The following is a 19,895-nucleotide window of genomic DNA, read 5'->3' on the forward strand; positions in this document are numbered from 1 at the left end:
TAGTATCACATGTTTCGTAATGTAAGTTACTGCAACTGTCAAATAACTGTTCAAATAAATGGAGCGGAGTAAAAAGTACATTTCTCTCTGAAATGTACTTGAATAAAAGTATAAAGTAGCACAAAATTGAAATAATCAATTATTGTAAAGTACAGTACTTAGTTACTTTCCACTATCAGCAAAATAACTACAGTAAAGACTTTTTTTAAATCAGAAACTAGGAGATCCACTGATAATTTGTACAAAAACAAGTTACTCTGTTAAAAAAGGACAATCTCATGTATGTTTAGCTCTACCTGCTCCCGCTGATGGCCTAAAGGTAAAATGTGAAACAGGATTATTTTTATTTTAACTGAAGAATTATTGTCTTCCTCGCCTCCTTTTCTCTTCCGTCTGTCACCTTTTGTGCTCCCCTGCTCTTTTTCTTTCTCCAGTTTAGGTTGAGCTTATCCCCAACCAGCAGCTCCTTGTTGGACTCTCTCTCTCTCTCTGTCTCTCTCTCTCGGCTGTCCTCCCTCCATCCCCCTTCCCCCCAGACCCCCCTCCCTCCCTTCTTCTCGCTGGGTGCCAGAGCTCCAGTGTGAGTGAGCTCCAGTTCCAGCTGGCCTCCCCAGTGCGCTGCTGGTATGGCGGACTCTCCTCTTAACCACTCGTGGCCCTCCTTCTCCAAACTCTGGATGAAGAGATGGTCCTTCAAGAGAGGTACAGTGGGAATCTGGTTTTAATTTTAGATTGTACTTCTGATGATTTGTTGGATTGCACACAGGCAAGATAGAGTAGGTAAAACTGGAAAAAACAAAGTAGGGGCCTGGCATCCAGTAGAGGTTGTGGACTGGACGAGACTTTAGGAGGATGTGTTGGTTCTTGTACTCAATTTTGACCTGATTGAGGTTTGTGGTGTGTGACGGTTGCAGTGTATCGGATGAGAGTTTGGAGATGACGAAGATGTCACCAGGCATCTATATAATTACAGAGGCCTCTGATTGTTCGTAAATCTGCTTAGTAAACCTGAGAAAAAGACTGTCAAGTGGAGCTTTATACACTTTACAGGCACAACTCATATTTTTCTGTTCTTCCTTCTGTCATTGCTTGCTCTATAACACACAGAACTTAGACTATTTCATGCTCTCCATCCTGTGCTGTTATCTTCAGAGGAATATGACATGAAGAAGCCGCGTAGGATGCTTCCATTTTGCTCCAGCCGTAGTGTCTGTGTTGCTCGGTGCTTTGAAATAGTAGTCAGGTGAATTTCTGATCAAAGAGGATCAGTGAGATGACAGTTGTTTTGATGTATGCTGCGACCTCAGATCTAACAGCCCCTGTGTTCTGTTTCCACCTGCACACAACATCTGTCACACACACTTACACATACACACGGACTCACACTTGTACGCCAGAACGTGAATCTTCCAGCTACTGAAAGGTCATCGTGACCTGAATCCAAACACTTCATCCATGAAGCCAATAATTTATTTTAAGTATTGAATAACAATAATTAAGAGAGGTGAGTTACATGTGAGAGATTTTTATCTTGTCATCGGTGGTTTCTGTAGTTGGATAATACACTGTGTGTGTGTGTGTGTGTGTGTGTGTGTGTGTGTGTGTGTGTGTGTGTGTGTGTGTATGTCATCAGGACAACCTTTCTGTAACTATACTTAGACGGGTGTGTTATTGTCTGTGTTGAAAACACATCTGTAGACAAGCATACCTTCTCTATTTCTTTGTGCATTGTAATAACTCATCATGACCATTGTAAACAATCAACTGACCGTATCATCTGATGCCCGAGTTCCTCTTGTGATTGTCATGTTGCTTTGCAAGTGTATGCACAGTACTGTAAGCTTTGTGGTGAACACGTGTCTCCATTTCCTTCTTGTCACGCTCGCTTAAATGCCTTGTCACAAAACACTAAAAACAAACAGGGCTGCATGCTGTGGCACACAAACTTGTCATTTATATACTCTGCATAATGAAAATTACACCTGCTATACAGAATCCTGCATAAACCAATACCAATTATATAAAAATATTTGTATAGATTCAAAGTTTTGCTATTTCCTGCTGTTATATACTAAACTGATTTATCAATGTGAGAAATACAATTAAAAAAGTAAAAAAGTAATTTTGTCACAATAACAGCCGTGGCTTTACCTTTTTCCTCACTAAAAACAGCTTATGTTACATAAATTCAGTATAATAGTTAATTTATTGTCGTGCATAAGTCAAGCCAAATATTACCCCAAATCAAAACGTTGTCTTTTGACCTTAGATTTGAATAAGGAAAAATTCCACAACAACCATTTAACAGGCAGAAAAATGAGAAAAGGCAACAGAAGAGGCATCTTTCCTCTAAGAGGGAGAGACATGTTGTCTGCTACATGTACAGAGCAGACAGAAGTTACAGTAGTGGAATTACAATGAAGAGAGAAGAGGAACAATACATAATGAAGTATACCGAGTAAATATTAAGTGTAATAATTTCAAGTGTTCCAGGCAATGTAATCTATTAGTTGGTTATAGCCATTATTTTTAGTAGCAGACCAGCCTTTGTTATGTGGAGCCAAACTGTGGGGAAAACAGCTGACTATGACAGTGCCAAAATGATTATGGAGACACACACACCTGAGCACACTCTCACAAACACAGACACACACACACACACTGATGTTTTATCCTAGTGTGATGTATTAGCAGATATGAGAGGCCTACCATAAAAGGCTACATCGGCACCACAAGACATCATCGAGCAGCCGCTGCAGTGTCTGTACCGGGTGTCTAAGTTTACACTTAACACGAGTGGGATTTGGACGCAAACAAATTCTCCCTCCGGCGGAGACACTGCCATCCCCGCAGATTTAGTAGCACGGAATATCTAGATCTACAGCACGTCTGTTTGTTTATGTGAGAGCATCTCTGGCTGTCGTGCTGAGAAGGGGAGTGGCTGCTGCTGTTTTATAGAGGGACATGGTGCAGGACTGTGTGCAGTTTATGTCACTACACAACACTGCCTGGGGTCTCCTGCTCCCTCCTACATACACAATAAGATCACACACAGACACTAATTAAACACAAATATCATTAGTCAAAGTTTTGAATGTGACGATGAATGTTAAATATCTTGAACAACATGGATAACAAGGCCACATAAATGAAGACACGGGTCTGCTGAGGCCTCGTAGGCGTCAGCGAAGAACATCTCAGCTTTTTATATAACTCACAGCAGACAGACACAGTTTTGTGACTCTAGCTGGTGAAAACAGAGCATTTAGCAGCAAGAGAACAACGTATGAGTTCACAGGAGTTGGTGAAAAGCAAAAGCAGAGCTAAAAGGAGAGTGATGAACATACTTTCGTCAGGTGGATAGAAACACGACTTGAATTAAAGCTGCTCTGTGTCTGTTGCGTATGTAAAATGAGAATTTCTTTTTTAATATGTCTACCATAACAGCTTTATTTCAGTGTTTAAAACATGTCATGCTACATCATGTGTCTAAAATAAGAGCAGTTTTAAAAGAGAAACTAAAGGAGAAATTTAGCCTTTTTAGGTTTCTATTTTATAGTCCAAAGAGTCTCCATTCACAGTTTTCCGGTATCTATTCCTTCATGACTGAAATCACAGTTACAAAATGATATGTACAGCATTTATGGCAGCAGAATACGTGTTTACACTGGTCGCATTAAACCAGAAAATTAGACCTCACAGGGGAACAGAAACGGAGCAAATCTATTCAAGGAGAATGGAGTGAGCCCCTGTGGAGCCAGGCTGGCTTAGGCTAAGACTCGGGTTCACAGGAGGCGTCCCTCGTGAAATGAGGCTTATGTAACCTGTCGTAGCTGTGGCTCTGCCCTCCTCAGATGGGCATGGTGTGGCTGAAACCCTCACAGTGAACTGACACACTCAGACGCGTTAATAGACTTTTCAGACATAACATAATACTTATACATTTGTTTTTTATTAATGTAGAATGTAAGAAATGTTACAGTAACACACTTTTTACCGCAAATATGTGTAACCAAACTCTATATTTGCCCCTGTGCTGTGCATTTGCGTCATATAACATGTACTTAACCATAGTATGTTATATTATTTAACACAGGCGAGCAGCTTCTCAGGCTGCTGAAAGCTCAGTGAAAGAATAATCTCCAGTTCTTCACCACTGACATGAAGACTAATGCTGGCTCACCAAGCAGTTTTCAGTGGTTTGTGGCATCATGTGAATCAAGGAATCTGTTTATGCAATGGAAACGTAAAGGAGCGTTCAGTGAGAGGCTGAAGCAGGGGCTGTAAACAGAGCTTTTCTTCCACTGTACACAAAACCACTCAAATTGATTATACAGGTGTTGTGCAATGGTTTAAATCAGCTATGGCTTCCTTTCTTTGTGTAATTTTTCCTCCTTATGGTACTTTCGAGGTTAATATCTTTATAACTCACAAACATCACACCCATTATCTTTCAGCATCAGAGTGCAAGCCATGTAGTCAGCCCTGTGAGCCTCCCAGCGCCAAATTCAGTGTCCAGTCTCATGCTCCCAGCGGGACAGGATCCTCTTCCTCACTGTCCCCTGCCTCCATCACTGAGGATGTCTTCTTTGGTGGCTCCAATGAAGACCAGGTAAAGCTTTATATTCTTAATTTGGATCATTTTGGCAAGGGATGGCAATACCTGCGACCTGTCGGTCCACCACTTTGGTTCAGACTAAAATATTTCAACAACTATTGAATGAATAGCTGTAAAGGTTTGAGTTGAATTGAATGAATTGTAATAACTTTGTTCCTTTGACCTTTAAACTAATTCCATCATACAGTCAAATTTCACTTTGTCCAATACTTCAGTTTATGGCCAGGCCCACTAACCTCAGCTGTACTTTTTGTTTATTACCAATCAGCAAATGTTAGCATGATAACCTTCTTAAATATGATGGCAAATGTTCAAAACATTATACCTTGTGAAGATAAGCATGTTAGCATTAGCTTGTGTTAGCATTAAGCACTGTGTCTAAGCACAGCCTCACAGAGTCAGCGTGTCTATAGACTAGTTTTGCATTACTTGAAATTTGGATTTTATCTGATGTTCAGAATAGCTTGTTTATCTCTTCTCTGTTTTCTATCTGTCCACTTTCTTCTCACTTCTCTCTTTTTACTCCTTGCCTGCCTCGCTGAGTTGCAGGATGCATGTTCAGTAGTCAGTGACTACGACTGCCCCTGTGTGGAGGTGAGCAACAGTGTGGAGGACCTGCTGGGCCTCAGCTCTTCTCTCAGAGACTCTGAGTACTTTAAAGACCTGGAGGGAGGGATACTGGCTTCACAGTCCACTGCATCCCCAGTAACCACAGTTCCGGAGAGCAAAACCGTAACTGTTGGCCTGCAGGTGTCCCTAAACACAGACAGTCCTGCCATCAACCAACCTGTACAGACTTCTTTGACCACATACTCTCCTCAGGCCAATGCACCATCTGCCTTCCATATACAACCTGCAGAGGAACCTCATCACAACTTTGTGGTCACTCAGTTTAGTCCTAAATTACTGCCAGGTTGTGTCATTGACGGCGGTGACCTTTCAGGCCCTGCAGTAGGACTTAGCTTGACAATTAATCTGAATGGACTATTGGGATCAATGGAAACAACAACAGGAATAATGGGATCAGAGGAAGTAAAGGAGGACACCACTATGGATTTAGATGGAGAGCTGGACAGCTTTCCTATTCTGGTCAGATCCATGTCAACATCTCGGAGGCACAGCTGGGGTGTCCCTGTGTCCCCCATTAACCTGGGGAGGAGGTAAGATGGATGGATGGATGGATGGAAGGAAAAAACTGGAGAGAGAAATCCTAAAGATCATAAGGAGAATTACAATATACCTTTCAATCTGATGATAATAATTGAATAATAATTGAAATGTAACTTTTCACTTCAGCATCACTCTACATTTCTCAATGGCACACTCAAAAACAAAAGTGAACTATTTAGATGAGCTGGGTGAGTTGGTTGTTCACAGCTTAATGCAGTCAAAGCTACTTTGGGGTGTGAACTTGAACAGTGCACCAAAATACTTGTATACCTGTGAAGAACTAAACCGAAAAACAGCACTAAAATAAACACAGTTCATAGAATGACTCAAAGCTTTTGCTTGTTAAATGGACACATTTCACTGCCTGGTTAACCCTCTGCTGTGTGTGTGTTTGTTGCCGTGCTGCCAGACTGAGTCTGGATACCATGAACATGGACAGTGATGGAGAGAGAGAGGATGATGAGGAGAGACAGAAAAGTCTCCTACAGTCAGCATGTCCTGAAGAGGAGACAGATGGTCCCAGGCCGAGGCTCCCCTGTCCTAGAGCCAGGGTCACTAGCATGGTAACAAAGCAATGCTGACACATTATAGCTATTACTGCCAACAAATCTTAACTAAAGACCAAATCATCAGTAATCAGTTTCCCAATACTTTCTGACTTCCTTACCCTGCATGTGGCTCTCATCTCCAAACCCTTTGGCTTCCTGTGAAGACACAAAGATATACTTTAATTTTTTAACAGGCTAAGTCATTTCCTTAAACAGCTGGGAACTCTAGTTTTTGGCAAATGTCACTCAAACAGGAGTAAATCAGGCATTTTTTGGGGACTATATCCAGCGGCGCATGAATGCACATTCTTTGCCTTAGTACGCATTTAAGACTGGGGTGTAGTGTGTGTTCATGGTAATGAAAGTACTTATCACCCAGTGCAACAGTGTGGCCATGTTTTTGGACAACAATGGAGCTCTATGGCACAGAAGAATAAGTTCAGGCTCTAGTTTTAGATCAACGTCTTTTTATGGGGTTGAATAATTAGGGTCACTGTAAGTAAAAGTTAGCATCATAAGTATTATAAGTATTCCAGTGTTAAAACAGGTCAAATGGACACGTGATGTACATGTGTGTTTATTTCTCAATGCTTTCAGGCTGGTAGTGTGCCTGGCAGACATCTGTACTCCCGTTCAGAGATCCTCGCCACAGATGAATGTTCCCGTGCAGCACACATTTCTCGTGTTGTACAGACATCCAAACAGGCCGCACGGGCAGCAGGAGGTGGGGCTGAGTGTTTGCACATGTAGAGTATATGTTAGTTTATGTGTTTTACAGTCAGCAGGCAGCGTTTTTCATCATATTTGACCTTTTCACCTTTCTCCCTTGTAGCTGAGGAGTTCGACCCTGAGGAAAATCTACATTCTACTGAAGGCCAGAGCCATATGTAAGTCTACACCGTTATCAATTGTGCCTGCCACGTCTGTTAAGTTGCACACCCCTTGATGACTGGCAATATGTGGTGGAATATTTATTCTGTTTCAGGAAGATGCTTCAGACTGACTGGCAGCTCAGGTTTACTGATACTTGAAAGAAAGAAAAAAACCCTGCACTGGTTTGATTCACAGGAGGCAACTGTTGATCGCTTGTGTCCTGTAAATTATACCTACAGCTTTTGAATGGCTCAGTACAATAGTTCACATACTGTTCTGTGGTTGTAAATTGTTACAGTCTGGTATAGCTATCTAACTCCCACATAACAGGGGGGCTTTCCCCATTCCCTCCTGACATTTCTGCTCCATGTCATATGTCTGCAACCTCCTCCTCCCACAGTCCTCTCTCTCAGCTCCTTAGATGGCCCCTTAGTGTGTGTGTTTGTGTGTGTGTGTGTGTGTGTGTGTGTGTGTATAGTATATGTGTGCGTGGGCGATTGTGTGAATACAGCAGACAAGGGAGGATCTGTCTCTAAATCACAGTTTGACACCAGCTCCCAGCAGTCCTCTCCTCTCCTCTCCTCTCCTCTCCTCTCCTCTCCTCTCCTCTCCTCTCCTCTCCTCTCCTCTCCTCTCCTCTCCTCTCCTCTCACAGTCCCCACTCAGCCTCAGTGTCTTGTTTGTCTTAGGCTGATGGTACAGAAAGTTCTACAGGAGCTAAAGCTGTACCATGGGTAAGTAAACAGGAGAGGGAGGTCTGCTTGCTCCTGCCCACAGCCCATCCCAGTCTTTATAGCAGAGACAGATTATGACCTGTGTGACAGCATTGCACTGTATGCATATATATGTGTGTACATGTATGTGCATGTGTGTTTTTGTCATGTGTGTTTGCATGTGCCTGTTTTTTCACTGCCATTATCCTCAGAAAGGGTTTGTGGAACACTGAAGGTTTTTTTTAGATTTCACAAAATCATTAGTTGACATTGAAACCCAGCTGAGTGAGTGAGACTCATCACGGCTGCCTAAACCACAATGTACACTTAATTTCTCTCACTTGTGCTGTGATAAATCTTTTATGGCTATTTGTGGTTAATGTTTGGGCCAGTTTACAATTGAAAGTGAGCCTGTCTTCACACTAAACTCATTGCATTATCCTCCACAGAGCGAAGCAGAGGAACAACAGATCAGACATCAAAGTTTCAGGAAATGTCACTTGGTACGAGTTCCTCTCTAATGAGTAAGTTCTGTCCTTGTGCTGTTCTCTTATGACTAAAGCTGCAGAAATGGTCAAGTTTATGGAAGTTTTGGACAAAAAAGGACATTTCCACATAATTGTGTGTTCAGTAATTGGTTGCTATGTGTCTTGTCTATTTGCATGAAGGTGTTCCATTGGCAATCTATACAGGGCATGGTCAAAACCAAAAGGGATAAATCATTAAGTGTCAGTGCTGCTCTTAGTTCTGCTATAACATGGCTAGTTTTCATGGGAACAATGAAATTTGTGTCATCACTGCAAGTGTAACTAGAACAGTTATATATATTGACTTAAGCTTGTAAAACAGATCTTAATGAGTTTCAAAATGATCAAATAAACATTTTTCAATAAATAAAAAATATTACCAAATGCTAGTATGAGCTGATTAAATTCTCCTCAGGAAAAGGTTTGTATTTCCTCTATCTTTTGATGCGTACTTCATTCTCTGCTTCTTCGACCAGGAATGAGGAAGAGGAGGATCGCACAGAGAAGGTGGAGAAAGGCACCAAGGTGAAGAGGACTCTCAGCTCCCTGAGGAACAGGATGACTGGCTCCTTCAATAAAGATAAGGTAAACCCACATGGTGCACGACGTCTCTTTGAACTCATAGTGCAATGTACCGCGCTGCCTGAATTACAAAGGCATACATGACCTAATTAGCATTAAGAAAAAATTCACCCATCTACCTACACAAACCTTGTTATAAATCCTGCCTCGGACACGGTTATGCGATGTCATTGCCAAAGCTGCAGTGAAAGAGAACACACAGATTTGCATATAAAAACCGCCCTGTGTGTTGGCTTTTCTTGTTCCCTTGCAGGGTAAGAACCGAGAAAAAGAGCAGCAGAAAGAGAAGGGGAAGGAGAGGGAGGCCAAAGAGAAAGTGTACAGCAGCAGCAGCCATTGTTTGGTGCCAGGAGCTTTCTCCAGCTGTGCCACCTGCTCACTGTGCAGCAAGACCCTGCAGAAAAAGCATGGCCTGCAGTGCATGAGTGAGTAACACCACAGCCACATGCGTACACGCATCCACGCCTGTCCTGAGCCTGACACACACACATGCACAGGTGCTGCACTCACACACGCATATGCATCTATTTATGCCCATGCTACTGCACGCATGCTCACTCACCCACTTACTGGAGCACTCAAGCACACAGGCAAAAAAAACAGAGCCACCCACACACACATACACAACCAGAAACTGTAATAAAACATAAAACATCAACAAAAACAAGTGAAGTATTCAGGAATCACTCAGACACTCTATTTTTGCTTTTTTAGGTGGAATCAATGATATCACATGATATATTTCTGACTTTATATTATTCTAATAAACCTGGTGACATCTTAGTAACATATTACAACATTAGAATACAATACATAAAATAATAAATGTTTTCACTTTGTCACAACTATGAAAGTGATACTTGCAGTAAAAGCCGTTTTAACGGTAGCTTTTCTTTTGCACCTTTCTGCTGAGAAGTAGATGGTGTTTCCTTTCAGTTCTTCTTCAAACAGCATTTAAACATCTGAAGCATTTCGTACTAAAACGCACTGATGTGGTCTGCAATTCGTTCTGCACTCCCCCCCCCCACTGCATCATTACTGTGGGTCCTAGTGTTGCACAACTGACTTGTTTAGATGTGTTATCTGATGTATTAACCCCCATCTACTGACAGTTGTTTATGTGAAGCTACGGCATGCCTTAAGTTTGATCCTCTGACTTGAAATATTCACCACATTTCCTGTGACTTTTCTGTGTCTGATGTACTCTTACAATGAGAAAGTAGACCCTGCTTTGTCTAGAGGTAATCACAGCTTGTGCATCCGTTCATGGAGTAGACCTGTACAGGACATTTCAACACCCTGCAGGTCTGCTGATAAGCGTGCAATTCCTAATGAAAGACATGTAGAACTGTTTGTGAGTACAGTGGAAAAACTCTGATATTCAAGAAGTCAAAGCGCACAACAAACCAATGGTAGTAGTTTGAAATAGCAGGAGTAATACTTATACTTTAATACTTTAATTTATTAAAAGAATGTCACTTATCAATGAGATGATCAGTTCAGAGAGAGAGAGATCAAATGGGGGGTGCTCGCAGAAATGGATTGCTGCCTATTATAATTTGGTAATTTGTGTTCTGTTAAATAAGTGGAGTAAAAACTACAATAGTTGCCTCCAAAATGTAGTGAGCAAAATCATAAAACAACATAAAATGGAAATACTTTTGAAAAGTACGTCAAAAATGTAGGTTACCACACACACACACACATTCACACAGAACCGGCTCGTTACTATATCTCATTCTCAGAGGAAGAAAAATAATTTCCATCATTTTTTTCAAGTGCCATTCTTGCAAAGCTACAAAATCAGATGCATGCATTTTAGCCACACGTGATGACATTACTGTAATTCGGAGGCTTTTTTCTCCTAAACCATGTGGTGCGTCGGTGGTGAATTTCACATCACCTAATAAAGTTTCAAACACAGAACAAGGAAACAGAGCAGTTCTCAATATTAGTGCCATTTCTTTTTCTTTGAGTGGGACAAAACCCAGCAGGGCAAGGATAGGAGCAGTTAGCTGGTCACTCTATGTTAACATTTCATTATTTTATTGCTGCAACCTCTTAAGTTTATTCACTCCTGTTCTGTGGGAGACAAAGGCCATAATATGAACATTTATATCCTGCAGTCCGGCAGGAGGGAATATAATGTATGACTGTTTTTAATAGTGTGCTTATTAAACAAAGTTGTTCTGGCATATTTCACAAAGGCACAGGGCACACACACACACACACACACACACACACACACACACACACACACACACACACACACATCCAGTGTGATTCAGACTGCACTGGTCACTTTGGACATAACCCAGAAACCAATATCCACATCTATCTCTCTGCCTTTCACCCTGAGACAGTCCCCTGTTCATCAAGCATGGCTGCTGGCTGTGATAAAGTTATAAATCCTACATGCTGATGGCACACACGCTCACACCGCCTGTGTGTGAGAAACCAAGTGAGTGTCCCTTTAATTTGAACCGAGCCCTGTGGGGAGAATCAGCCTGTGGAATGCGTCGTTTGTATGCCAGAGATTGTTCCCAGTTAGAGTAGGACACAAAACTGGACAAAACCAAGAATGTGGGATACCAGCCGCTATTGATCTCAATGGCCGAACTGATTTATCTAGCTTACGGGCAGACTACATTTCCTTTTGGATGCAGCTGATTGAGATAAACCCGGGTCTTGTTTGAACGGTAAGAGGCAGCCACTGTAGCGGGATCAGGTGGATAACTCCCGTTGTTTCGCTCAATGGACTTTTCGGGCATCCTGACCGCTAGCTTGTTAGCTAAATGCTAATCATAACCAAGCAACGCGTCTCTCTTTTACCTCCTCAAAGCTTCGTGTTATGTCACGGTTGAGTCAGTGTTTCAAAACTTCTAAACTTTCCCCGACATTTAATTTATCTCAAACTGGCCCAAATTAAATCCCAGCTACTCTTGACATGGAGCTAGCTAACTATTAGCCACTTAACGCTAGCGTGTTAGCCTGCCTACAACCGCTTCTGTTTGAAAAAACAATGTTAGTTGGACAAGCAGTTAGCTTTAATTAGCTCAAAGTGATAGTTTCTATAAACGAAAAGACAGCTACATCGACGCCGTTTGTCTTCGCATTTGAATGTAGCACAACCTCCCTTCGTTTTTCACTTTATGTGCCTTATTTTGTCTTGGCTGCACACTTTAAAGCTCAACAGGTGATTGCTAGCTAACGCTAGCTTCCACTTATTTACCCGAGGTCAGCTGTTAAAACTCACTAGCCTGCTCGGATGTTGCCTCTAATATGATGGGAAATATAAAGGTTAGTACAAGTGTCATCTATTGTGTACGTCGCTGGTCTCCACTTGCGAGTGTTTAGCTGTTTGCTGTATTTTTTTCTTGTGCTCTCAGCCCGTTATAGTGGGCTCAGAGACTTGACCAGCTAACGGGCTCGGTATTATGAAACTCCATAATCCTCGATGTGTTAAATGAAGTTATTCTCCAGTGTCTAACTCTTGCTTTTTGTCCTCTTCCTCTCTGTCCTGACTGAGCTTTCTCTCTGACTGAGTCACATGGTGCTAATTGTGCTTGGCAGGTCTGCCGGTGCATAACAGCCCACTCCACTGACTCTGGGTCTCACCCATCTCACCCTGTTAGCACACCACTTCTCCATGCATCACTGCTTCGCCTTCCAGCATGCCTGACTCTCTCTGGGTGTCTGCCTTTCACAAGAGTTAAGATCCAACTGCCTCCGTGTCTGCTCTCAGTAGCCCTCTGTAGATTTTTTACATCTAAAATGTTGTTATCATCTCTTTTTAATCTGGCCTGTTTAGTCAGGTGATGTAGATGAGGTTAACCAGCAGAGGAGAAATTCATCAAATGAGTAAAATGATTGATTTTAGATTATGAGTGACTTTCACTTGGAAGTTTACAGCATTTACTTAGATCTAGATACTTTCCCCAATCCTCATCTTCTAGTATTGACTGTATGCTGCTGGTCTTCAGCTGTGATTATGACCCAGCTTTTTTGGGCGGCAGAGATGTGTCGCTTCTCTGAGCAAACAGCTCCCCAAGCCCTGATTCCTCCTGTTTCACTAGATGATGTCATGGGTTGGCTGGCTGCTCCAGAGTTTGCCCCAAGCGTTAATGTTTTTGTCACTATTGTCTCAGGGAATGAAGTAACCTCTTACACACACACACACACACACGCAGATATGCATGAATACACAGGAAGCAGGTGATGTCAGTTTCTGGCTGCTGTGTCAGAAAGTAATACGTTCAAAACAGCTGTTGTGACCTCTTTTCCTCTTAAGTTGGCATTTGTGGCAGCAGGATTTTTCTGTGAACTGTATACGGTGGTAGGGCGTACACATGGTTTCACCGTGGGTTTATTCTGTACCAAGAATAGTGTAAGGTAACCACAGGAAGTATTAGCCCAACCTACATATTGAATGCTCCCCCCTAGTTAGTTTTACCTCATATGGTGGCACTAGACCATCTCATGTTACAGTGTGTAAAATTAATCTTTGCCTCTGTTTACAAGTAGAGGCTGTTTAACTTTTCTCATACACCTAAATTGAACAGAGCTGGTTCATTTGAAATGTGCATCACCATTTATGCCTAAATTCAGATGCTATGGCCCTTAGAAACATTAAAAAAAAACATTACACACTCGCACTAGTTTATGATTTGAAACCTTTAATTTCATTATTGTTGCTTTTACTGACCATTTTTTAACTCCCTACTGTTTTGTATGTTTTAGCACGTGTCAATTAATGTATAGGTTATAAACAATCACATAGCTGTTAGGAGTGTCCTTGTGCACTGACAAGGAGAGTTTTACTTCACAATTCCAAAATCTATTTGACAGAAATATGCAGCTGATAAAATCTGTGAAGCATTTCTCAAGCATATTCAAGTCTGCAAGTTTCATTATCCTTCGTAAAACAAACCCAAAGCCCATGTCTAAAATCTACACCATGCTTTGGGAAATGATCACTGGTTGACAGTGGTTGCAACACATGATAAAAATAAAAAAAAATTAAGTGTCCTGTTGTATGAGTTAATGTTTTTCTAGAAGAACCCACCCTTCGCTATCAGGAGCTCTGCTGATTCCAGTCTCGTCCTGGAAGATAACACAAGGCAACACATTCTCAGTTTAGAGTAAGGCTGGTAGCACAGAGGATTTGTAACTTTTTTTTTTTTCCATCTTTTATTTTGACCTGTTGATTTGCTCGTCTGTCATTCTGCCGATCTCAGTGGTGAGTGAGAGCTTGTTTGTAATTGTAGTTCATTGAGTGACTCACTGAACTGCGGACTGTACACAGCAAGTGTGCTTCTTGTGTGATAGGGTATTCACCAATCAGCAGATTTTAGGCGTGGTGGTTGTTTTGATGGGGGGCTGAGTGTCCCGTGGATCTTCTGCAAACCACAGTGCTGCTGCTGTGCATCACCAAGTGACTGGAACTTATCACATTGCTCAAGAGTGGCACCACGTCCACCTGATGATATACATCAGTATGACTGTATATACTGGCCTGATGTTGTGACAAATTTTCTGGTGCAGCATTAGCTTATTTTCACCATGGGTATAACACACTGTGCTGTTGCCAAACATCGAGGTGGTCTGTCCTGTTGCTGCAAGGAGTCATTGCTGATAAACTCTGTGATATCAGTAAACAAAAAACACAGTGTACTTGCTTATCTTAGGATTTTTTTTTACTACTATTAAGCAAAAATTCCTTTGACTGCAGTTTGAGTATAATCACCTTTACTACACATTCCCTAACAGAAAGAGTTTAGTTTTGGGTTCCTCAGTGATGATTTCAGATGATGTTTTTACAATAATTTATTGTATCTAGATCTGCTTACCTACCAGGTCCTCCTTTCTGTTCCCGTTCTTCACGAAACTCTTCCCAGTCAGTGTGTTTGGGCTTTGTTCAAGATGTTACTACAAGCTTGATAGACTTAATCAGTCTTTTGCCTTTAAAGAGCCGAGCTGGCTGAGCGGCTGGAATTTTGCATATTAGATGGAGCGAGGTGGAAAATTATATCTGGATCTTGCTGCTTGACTGCTGATGAATTTGTTGGCTTACTTACTTCTGTGCCTGTATCCTCCTCTAAAGGTAACAAAAAACAGTATTTTCCTCAGCTTTAAATCAGAGCAAAATCGAACAAGGACTATCTGATCTAAAGGACTAATTTCTAAAAACATATTTTTTCTATTAGATGTAGATTTGTGCTTTTTGGCAAAACTTATAAACTGTGTCTACGGTGGGATTCAATGGGCATGCACTGGTCCAGAATGAAATGTAGCAGTCCAGTACTGCTGGATCAAAATCAAAAAGGGGACACAGCTCTGCTGGTGAAGATTATTCAGAAGCCAGTTTCTGTTTTCTTTTCCTTCAGCTCAGCCAGCAATTGTTCATTTATTACCAGAAAGAGGGAGACGGAGGGGGTAGGTTAGAGATCATGAATGAAGTGAAATGATAGAGTAAAAGTGGTTAAGGCTGGATCTGAAAGGTAAAAGGGCAAGATAGAAGTTAAGATTACACTAACACCCTCTAATACATAGGACTGGCATAGCCTATGCACCTATTCTTTATTTCACCTCACTCTCACTGTTTCATGCCTTTGCTGCACATGAAGAAGGGTTTTTGTCATTGTCTCCGTCTGTACTGACACACAGAATAACAAGAATACGCAATAGAGGCCTTTACAGCAGGCTGTGCAGCAGCTAGTGGAAGTTGCTAGTGTGGGTCATGTTTAAACTGTGTTGTTCACAGCAGTGCCACCTTTGTCCACAAGCTATGCAACCAGATTCAAACAATCACCATACTGCCTTGTGTGTTATATTGTAAATGTAAAGGGGGCAGTTTTGGGGGAATATGTTGAATTTTTTTACTTGTCATAAGCTTTACTTAGTGGTCAGTTTGAGTTGATTTCCACAAGGAAATAGGACATTCTGAGATGCACAGTTAAGACTGACAATAATGACATTAAGATATCATGAAAAATAAATACATTTGAGCACTTAAACACAGGTGGATAATTAACGCATAGAAAACAAGACACAGCATCACACAGTATTGTTTTCTGATTCCAATAACAAACTTTTTTTGATGATGGCATTTTCCAGTATTGAGTGACCCGTACAGTGCAGACAGCTGAAGTCTGCTTTTAACTAAGTGCTGCATTAAATCAGGCTCACCAGCCCTGTTTCCACTGGCCAGCCTCTACACAGCTACACACTACTCTTGTTTTAGTGTGTATATCCATCTCTGCACTGGTGTGCATCTGTATATATTTTGCATTGGAGGCTGTGTGTTTCTTGTGCACGTCAGCCTGGCTTTACCTGGCTGGGTCGGGATCAGACTTTGCATAGTGATAACTTCATTTGTTTGGCCAGCCCAGTTCCTCTGGAAAGGCTTCTGTGGCTTACCTCATACACTATGTAGCCAGGCTGAAAGATTGCCTTGTTTTGTTTTACCAGTGTCTTGTCTTTCCACTAATTGAGTAGAACACTAATTGAGGGGAGAACTTATTGGCTGCAGTATCTTTTTCCGAAACAACTCGGTTTGGTGATTTGTATCTGTGTACTCAGCAGAGATACAATCAGTCATTCAATCTAAACCTGACAGCAGTAGCTTTGTTTCCACACAGGGAGAAAAGTGGACAAAAAGAGAAGCTTATTACTGAGAAAAAGGGAGTTTCTGACCTGCTTACAGAGTGACTCTGTATCTTGTACATGCCAACAAACAGAAGCCCCAGAGTTATTTCTACAAAAGACTCATGTAACCAGAAGTGATTCTTTGACTTGATGAGAATACTTGTGTGAAAACAAATACTTGACAGTGTGATTGTTGATGGCGGCAGCTAAAAAAGCAATGCCTCCAGACGTTTGTTTCTGCTCCATCTCAGTGCTTTGTTAGAAACACCGCCTTTTACTTTGAACTCTGCCTGCAGGAGCTGTCGAATCGGTTTTGAAATTTCGACCTTGGTTTACTGTTTCCTTGTTCCCATCCATATTCAATCCAAAAGCCATGACTGTTGCCTCTGTAAACTGTGTACTCCGAATCTAATGCAACACTGACTCTCCGTTCCCGTCCTGCTGTTTTCCAGATTGTGCTGTGAACGTTCACAAGAGCTGCAAGTCTCTGCTGGGTGAGTGCACCAGCAGCAAGAACAAGGTAAACACTACACTGGAGCATAGAAAAACAGGGACTAGCGGCACAGTAAAGTCACACTGTGTTCTGCTATTTTGCATATGAAGATGGGGTATATCCACATGTACGTGGTCAGACACTGGATCAGTAGCCCAGACAATAAACGAGTGGAAAAAAAAAAAGACTAAACTTTAATAAGAACAAAGGCAGTATTGGTGTGACACTGACATGAGATAGATTCATGGTTCTTTTTTGCAGCATATTGGCAGTCTTGCTGTAGATGCCTACAATGCAGAATTTCTGTTATAGCTGCATAGTTTATAGTGTAGATTTAACTCTTGGATTGTTGTTGCACCACTGCAACACTAAATGTCAGATTAGATGGTATTGTTCATTAATTATATACACCGAAAGAAATGGGATTTGGCTGGATTATTTCATTGACTTTGTAACAGAGAATGACAATTTTGACAAGAAAAATATTACATAATCAAGAAACAATTACTGCACCTGCAACCACAGTTGTTACATTTTTGAGGAGGTGCATTTTAGCTGTTTATATAGCAAATGTTCACCCTTGGCTGTTGGAGCTGTGCGTTTGTTTGGAACAAGGCATTAAGACAGTTTGACAGAAGATTACAAATCTCTCTCCACTCTTATGAATTTGTCTGAGATGGACTTTGCTTGTTGGTAAAGAAAAAACAGTTATCTTGGTAAAGAAAGGAACAATAAAACCACATTTTGTAATCTGTCACTCACTTGATAAATGCTTAAAAGAGTGGTCTTAAAAACACTCTGTCTTTATTTTTTTCTGCCACACAGAGAGATTCTATACAGAGGACTGGCTCATCGGGATCTCCTAACCTTGGTAAGCATGACCGGCATATGCAGGTTTGCACCTTATGAACCAACAGTATTAAGTGAAGTAATTGGGATGCAAGGTTTAGCCCCCGTGTGTCAAATTAAAGAGCTGCTATCGTCTCTGCTGGTGTGCAGAGGATTTAAAAAGATGAACCCTTTTGACATCTCAAGATGGAATCGTCCAATTACTGTGTGTGTGTGTGTGTGTGTGTGTGTGTGTGTGTGTGTGTGTGTGTGTGTGTGTGTGTGTGTGTGTGTGTGTGTGTGTGTGTGTGTGTGTGTGTGTGTGTGTGTGTGTGTGTGTGTGTGTGTGTGTGTGTGTGTGTGTGTGTGTGTGTGTGTGTGTGTGTGTGTGTGTGTGTGTGTGTGTGTGTGTGTGTGTGTGTGTGTGTGTGAGATTTGCCTCAGTTCTTTCCAAACCCATGATAGATTTGGTAATGTTGTACCATTCACACAGAGTAATTGGTAGTAGTCGGTCCACAAAGACAAGCAAAAGGAAGCAAAATAATAATCAGCTATTTGCAAGATATTTTGAAAAGATGTCAGATTCTTCCTTACAGTGTTACACTCTACGGTTACATTAAAGGTAATTTGACTTGTAAAACTGATGAGCCTCAAAATAAATGTGCAGTGTGCTTTTATTCATTATAAGTGGTCCATTCCATCAAATTTCAATTAGTGCTAATTGTAACATTCAGCATGGCCTGTTGCATGTAATTGAACTTGCAGGAGACGATATCAGCTTCAGCAGCAGCAGCAGCAGCTTAAGTTAATCTCCTGTAGTAGTTGTTATTCTCCTCTGAACAGCTGGAGTCCTGTCAGCCACACCTTATTTCTCCTCATGTCCTGATCAGGTCAATCAGTTGCTTGTGCAGGGGGTCAGGAAGACAGGGAGAGGAATTGAGCAAAATAATCAGAAAGTGTGAGAAATACAGAAGGGTGTATTGTTTTTCCAGAAGTTGTCAGAAGGGATTTGACGTGATGGATCTGGGCAGGTTGCTTATAAAACCAGGCTTTGAGCTGTCGCCTGCTTCTGCCTCTTCTTTACGCCAGTAAAGGCACATCAGTCATTACTTCAGCAAGAATATCTATTGATACTGCGACAGAGAGTATTGAACCTGACCTTGGAGTTTAGATAACTACACTCCTCCTAGATTGACACAAAATGGATGACGGCATTACCGAAGGCAGTGTCAAAACCAAGGGGACCGTCAAAGGCTGTTTCAGGATTGCTAAACCATCCTCCTCGTGCTCTCCATCTTCCTCCGCCTCATCGTTGGCTCAGTCTAGATCTGTTGGTGTCAGAGTGTTGATGCACCGTGACCAGATCACCTGGCGATTCTCACGACCCGTGCCTCGATCTTGGCTGAAAAAACGCTGGGGTCGACTCGGACAAGTGTCAAACAAACATTCACTTATCGTCCTTCTCTCCTCTCCGCTGGTCATCTACTCCTGTCTCCCTCTCCCTCTTCGTGTCTCCCTCATCTCTTCCATTCAATCGTCTCTTGCTTTTCCTCTCCAGCGCTAAAAGACCGGGGCAGAGAGCGGGAGCAGTCAGGCTCAGCCTATTCACAGGCCCTGGATGGCCACCCAGGCTTTCTCAGTACCCCAGGCATGACCATTAGTCTGCGGGGACCTAGCACTCAGCTGACTGCAACTCATACCACCAGCTCCACTGTAGCCGCTGCCTCCAGCCTTGGTCACAGCCTCCGCCACCACAACAGCTCAGGGTGAGTATCTCTGCGTCCTCCACTGAAGGCCTTTTGTCGTGTTTTTATTTCTCACATTCTTTTTTAACTAGTTTCCTCTTGAAAAAGATTGCTCCTGAATGACAGGATTCCTTTTTTACTTGGAGTTGAG

At 41.9% G+C, this 19,895-nt stretch overlaps 1 protein-coding gene across 1 annotated transcript in view; it reads left to right on the forward strand.

The window, feature by feature from the left end:
* The first annotated feature begins 614 nt into the window (after positions 1 to 614).
* The window catches only part of arhgef18b (rho/rac guanine nucleotide exchange factor (GEF) 18b), a 35,683-nt gene continuing 16,402 nt past the window's right edge, over positions 615 to 19,895 (forward strand). Inside the window, exons 1-13 of the mRNA XM_070831826.1 lie at positions 615 to 702; positions 4,458 to 4,612; positions 5,168 to 5,778; positions 6,198 to 6,351; positions 6,934 to 7,060; positions 7,169 to 7,223; positions 7,899 to 7,943; positions 8,372 to 8,446; positions 8,926 to 9,034; positions 9,285 to 9,456; positions 17,131 to 17,198; positions 17,997 to 18,042; positions 19,558 to 19,765. Coding sequence (XP_070687927.1) covers positions 627 to 702; positions 4,458 to 4,612; positions 5,168 to 5,778; positions 6,198 to 6,351; positions 6,934 to 7,060; positions 7,169 to 7,223; positions 7,899 to 7,943; positions 8,372 to 8,446; positions 8,926 to 9,034; positions 9,285 to 9,456; positions 17,131 to 17,198; positions 17,997 to 18,042; positions 19,558 to 19,765 — 1,901 coding nt within the window. The 5' untranslated portion in view covers positions 615 to 626. The remainder of the gene's footprint in view (positions 703 to 4,457; positions 4,613 to 5,167; positions 5,779 to 6,197; positions 6,352 to 6,933; positions 7,061 to 7,168; positions 7,224 to 7,898; positions 7,944 to 8,371; positions 8,447 to 8,925; positions 9,035 to 9,284; positions 9,457 to 17,130; positions 17,199 to 17,996; positions 18,043 to 19,557; positions 19,766 to 19,895) is intronic.

This window comes from Pempheris klunzingeri, chromosome 6, assembly GCF_042242105.1.
Source record: "Pempheris klunzingeri isolate RE-2024b chromosome 6, fPemKlu1.hap1, whole genome shotgun sequence".
NCBI classification, from domain to species: domain Eukaryota; kingdom Metazoa; phylum Chordata; class Actinopteri; order Acropomatiformes; family Pempheridae; genus Pempheris; species Pempheris klunzingeri.